This window comes from Bufo bufo, chromosome 1 (assembly GCF_905171765.1).
Source record: "Bufo bufo chromosome 1, aBufBuf1.1, whole genome shotgun sequence".
NCBI classification, from domain to species: Eukaryota; Metazoa; Chordata; class Amphibia; order Anura; family Bufonidae; genus Bufo; species Bufo bufo.
In genome coordinates, this window is record NC_053389.1 from 31,121,991 (window position 1) to 31,127,317 (window position 5,327).

Below are 5,327 nucleotides of genomic sequence, written 5' to 3' on the forward strand. Positions count from 1 at the left end.
TAAATATTGAGTTTTGTTTGGCTGTTAACCCTTGCTTTGTAACTGGAAAAAAATTATTAAAATGGAAAATCTGCCAAAAAAGTGAAATTTAGAAATTGTATCTCTATTTTCCATGAATTCTTGTGGAACACCTAAAGGGTTAACAAAGTTTGTAAAATCAGTTTTGAATACCTTGAGGGGTGTAGTTCCTAGAATGGGGTCATTTTTGGGTGGTTTCTATTATGTAAGCCTCGCAAAGTGACTTCAGACCTGAACTGGTCCCTAAAAATTGGGTTTTTGAAAATTTCTAAAAAATTTCAAGATTTGCTTCTAAACTTCTAAGCCTTGTAACGTCCCCCACAAATATCTGTGAACTGTGCTGATGGTTTGCTACAATGCGTCAGGGCAAGTGAGAGTAGTTTTACAGCCCCATTTCCGTTGCGGTACGTCTCTTTGGTACCTTTTACAGGGGCTCTCAATCTGAAGGGCGATGGGGGCTTCTCCATCTTACACAAGTAAAATGTGGATCGTGTAGAGTAGAACCAATTGTGACAAACCCTCAGCTGTGAGAAGTATCAGATTAGGATCACAATTTCAACCTCTCAAAGTTAACCCTGAATGCTTCCATTCAAAAACAGCAAGCAGTGATCTTGAAGGGAAAAAAAAAAAGAGAAAGAAAGAATTTGCATGTGGCAGTGTTAACTTTCACTTGCAAAAACCAATGATTTTTACCCGGTCCTACACTGCCCTCCAGTGGCCGAAGGCTGAATTACACTCAAAGTCTGCCAATTCCGCGCAAGCCTATAATCCTTTAAGCGAGGGAATTGGCTTTTACCCAAGGTTTGTCTCCACCCTGGACGCCATTTTACGTGCGCCAACCGCAGAGGCCTCCTTATATTGATCTTCATGAAAATGGCTTTACCAGCGTCACGTAATCGTGACGTCACTCACGTCGACTCCCAGGCTTTGGCCGCACGTTACAGCGCACTACATTTCCCAGCATTCCACGTACGTGCCGCTGAATGGAGGATGCTGTGCGGGGCGCGTCGGGAGTTGTAGTTTTCAAGGGGAATTTTAGGGCTGAACCGGAGAATAAACGTGACCGGGGGTGAGCTGTGTGGACAGAAGCGGCTGGAGAGGAGACCGGTTAGGTGAGGGGGCGGCATGAAGGGGTTAATCCGGGGCTAATCTCCCCCCCCCATCTCTGGGGTTATTATTGGATCTCTTGTGGTGTAAACTTTTTAAAGGGCCAGCATCCCCACATTGGTCTAGTTTCATACAGGTGTGATATGGAGCGGATCCCCCTGTTGGGAGTCTGATCCTCAGAACTAACAGAATTGTGGATCCGTATCCTGTTGTTAGTTCCGATTATTAGCCCTGCAGCCGGCACAGGATTTGCGCTGCCAGAACGTGTCCGTATTACGATCTGCTGGGGGTGACCTAACGGTATGTACCCATTTAAAGGGCTCGTCCAGCTCTGGAACTAATTTTGGCAGCCCCCTTCGCCGTGCCGGACCCTTAGAGGGAAACCTACTTACCTGCTTGGTTCTGGCTCCTCCGTTTCGCCGTGTTCCCTGCGTGTCAACCTCCGGGGGTCACGTGTACTGCTACAACCAATGACAGAAATGTCCCCCGAGCGTCATGTGACCCAGTGGCTGCTGCTGCTGCGGTCAGTCATTGGTTGCAGCAGCATCCACCCTGAAAGTGGACGAGCGAGGAGCGCAGCTGGAAACCGAGCAGGTAAGTACACCTCCGGCGGGGGAAAAGTGTGCTGTCAAAAAATGGTTTCAACTGGAGGGCCCCTTTAAGTGCGTCCTGTCTTTGAATTATCCCAATTGATAAGTAGCTGATCGGTGGGGGTCCGACCTCTGGGATCCTGACATTGGGTCCCATCTCCCCGATCTGATGGAGCAGCAGGTCGCGCATGCGCGGTTCCACTCCATTCATTCTCTCTATTTCCGGTGTTCCCATAGAAATTGAATTGACCGGCAGGGAGCATGCTTGACCTACCGCTCCATCAGATTGGATAACCGGTTCCCAGCAGTCGGATCCCCCTGCAATCAGTTATTTATCCTCTGTATTCTATGGACAGGGGATAGCTTCAAATCATGCCACCACCCCTTTAATCTACAGGGCTCCTGCAATACCAGGATCCATGACTCCATGTGAACACAGTCTTAGGACACACATGACGTGCGGAAATCCCATCACCATTTGCACCCCATGTGTCTGAACTGCGCGTCCACAACCTCGTTCACATGCAGCAGAACGGAAACGCGGACAGTTCAGATCCATTGAATGACAGTGGGGATTAAAGGGGTATTCCAGTCTGAATACCAGAGGACACGGTTTAGCAACCTCCGGCACTCCAGGTGTTGTCCAACTACATCTCCCATCGTGCACACTTGCTCGGCTCTTCTCTGAACTCCCACAGAAGGGAAAGGAGCATGCTGGGAGTTGTAGTTTGACAACAGCTGGAGCGCTGAAGGTTGACATAGGATATGCCATAAATGTCTCATAGTTGTGGGTTCCCCCCCTAACCTGGTCCCACCTGGATGCAGGAGCCAAAGGTGGCCCGGACTTCATGGACTGTCCTACGCTGTTGAATGGGAGCTATGGGCCACCTCTGAAACCCGCACCTATCTCAAGATTGGGGCCCCATCTCACAGCCGCACGTGTGGGTCTTCCGAAAACGGCTAAGTAAGCAGGCTCGGCTGTTTTTGGTCGATATCATGCGTATGGCCGCCATATCAGCTTATCAAACTGTAGAACGGATCAGGTTTGCGTAAGAACGTTTCTAGGTCTCTAAATTACAAAAAATTGGCAGATAATTTCTTACTTGGGGCAATGCAAAGAGTTCAGTCCTGGTGACTATTGTAGTGACGGTCGGAGGCCTCCTCATATGACGTCTTGGGGCGGATCACTTTCGCTACTTGGAAGCTATCTCGTTAAGCTAGAGAGGGTCTGGCGTAGGTCTCGGTTCGGTAGGGTTGTAGACATCCAATCATTTCACTGTCTCTTCAGCCTGGATCACCCCATCAATATGAGATTTGGGGCGGTAAGGGGCAGGGTTCTTGTCTGCCGTTCTAGAGCTGCACTCTTTGGAGTACCCGTGGAAGGCACTGAAGATCTTGTTGCTTCTATTACAGGATGAAAACCTCCTCCTGGCAGAGCGTCGGTGCTGTCAGGAGATCCACCGAGTGACATCTTGAAGCGGTTGGGACAGAGGTTTTGGAGATCTGACGAGTAGCCATACAGTCTTATCTTCTGCGGACGGTGCCAGAGGTTCTACGAATAGCAGCCATACCTTTCTCTCCGGGCTACCCCCAGTTTTTGGCACCCACCATGTCACTGATTCCATTGGTGGATGGATATGCCGACACCACCGCTTGCCTTGCCCAGACTAGTAGCAACTCGGGTGCAGAAGCACTAATAGAAAGCAAGGTAGAGCCTAACACTTCTTCATATGGCATAGGCACAGGTGGGAGCCATCCTTCGGAGGAGGGTCAATCTTCTACCCCTACCGTGGACAATGAGCGAGTGACCACTGGCCCCTGTGCCTTTGGTTCTCCTGCCTGGTGCTTCTTTGGGGTCCCTGGTGGATCCTCCAACATACAACGTGAGCTTGTTGTGACCTGTACGCTCTGTCGAGCCCAAGTTCGAAGGGGGATCAATCCGGGCAAAGTTGGCACCACCTGTCTCTTTACTCACCTCGAGAGGCGGCATGGCATGACCAGGCAAGAAGTTTATGAGCAAGCTGTGGCATCAGGTTATTGTGGCCCCAATATGATGACTGCTACTCTTTCTTCAGAATTTGCTGGTGGAAGTGGCAGCCTTCACTCCCGGGTACCTACTAAAAGACCTGGCATTTCCCCTTCATCCTCGGATGATGATGAAGAGAAGCCCAAACGTCAAGCCACGACTGCTCCAGCAACTTCATCTGGACCATCTACCACCTCTAGCTCCCAGTCCGATAAGCAGAACCAAAGTGGTCACGCGTCTTCCTCGTACCGCCAGGCTTTACGGGACCGTCTTCTTGGCAGCGTGCACATGTTTTGTGAAGTGTGCCACGCCTTAGTGTTGTCAGGAGAACGGAGCCAGAACGTGCGGGACTTGGCGCTGGAGACGCATTTCTCCAACAGTCACCCCCAGGTTTTCAAACTCTTAAAAAGCGGAGCCGCCAGAGACGTGCGCCTTGGCGGTTTGGGTCCCTTCTCTGCTCTTCCTTCTGGTTCTTTACCATCTTCTGTCCAACGTTGATCCTCGACCCATATATGAGATAAGTCCTGATTTTTGTGGACTTTCATGGAAGACCCGATAATGGGATCTCACACTGGTCACTTCAAGCTTATGTAAAGCCGGACATAGACTTCCATGTTTAACCCCTTCCCTCCCCTTCAATTGAACACCATGAACGTACAGAACTTGCATTGTCTCGAGTGTGAAATTTGCGGTCATGAGAAGTTCCTCGCATGTCTGATCTTTTTGTAGCACGCTCAGGTTTTGCTGCATAATTCTAATTAGAGATGAGCGAATTTCATATTTTGAACCACGGACCATAACGCAATTCTATGACAGAATGCCTTTAGAGGCATTCCGTTATTCATTCCGTCATAATAGAAGTCTATGGCCTGCAAAACGGATCCGTTTCCGTTACGCAGGAGAGTCCTCTCCTGCATAACGGAAATGGGTCTGATCTGTTTTGCAGCCCATAGACTTCTATTATGACGGAATGAATAAGGGAATGCCTCCGTCATAGAATTGCGTTATGGTCCGTGGTAACAGAAACCATAACGCAATTCACCTTTTACCAGTAAACGAATCGCAAACAAGTTTCATAACCGGAAATTCGCTCATCTTTACTTCTAATATATAGTTGTGTTTCTATTCCATTGTCTATCTCTGCTTGCTGTCAAATGGTGGGAACATTTACTAAATATCCACACTGACGTAAATCAATCTGCATAAAATCCATCCTATAACGGGCACCTGCCCCATCCCCCCCCCCCACCCTTCAATGATGTATAATTGGGTTGAGTCCCATGTTTTTGTCCGACTTTACATCAAATTTGACACAATTTGCAGTGGAGCCTCCAACCCAGATGTGAACAGGACCCTGCAGTATATTCGACCTCTCTCCTGAACCACACCATGAGCCTATTGCATGGTTGGACTCTGATCACACTTCCATAAAATTTTCTGTTCCATCATAGGAGCGGGAAAACTAAACTGACCGCGCCATTCACTTATAATAAGGGGATCTGCCGGGTTTCCGCTGCGCTGGCCTTGAAGGGTTAAGTAGGTGAAATGGGCGGCTGCCGTAGGTTGGTGCTTGTCTGCAGAGTCTG

The 5,327-nt window shown here is 49.1% G+C and overlaps 1 protein-coding gene across 1 annotated transcript; it reads left to right on the forward strand.

The window, feature by feature from the left end:
* The first annotated feature begins 1,059 nt into the window (after nt 1-1,059).
* On the forward strand, nt 1,060-4,572 carry LOC120992674. Its single transcript, XM_040421682.1, has 2 exons — nt 1,060-1,130; nt 3,129-4,572. The coding sequence occupies exon 2, from the start codon at nt 3,325-3,327 to the stop codon at nt 4,237-4,239; it is 915 nt and encodes a 304-aa protein (XP_040277616.1). The 5' UTR covers nt 1,060-1,130; nt 3,129-3,324; the 3' UTR covers nt 4,240-4,572.
* Nucleotides 4,573-5,327: the final 755 nt, after the last annotated feature.

Coding starts and splice junctions, on each gene's coding strand:
- LOC120992674 (XM_040421682.1), top strand. CDS start 3,325: ATGTCACTGATTCCATTGGTGGATGGATATGCCGACACCACCGCTTGC.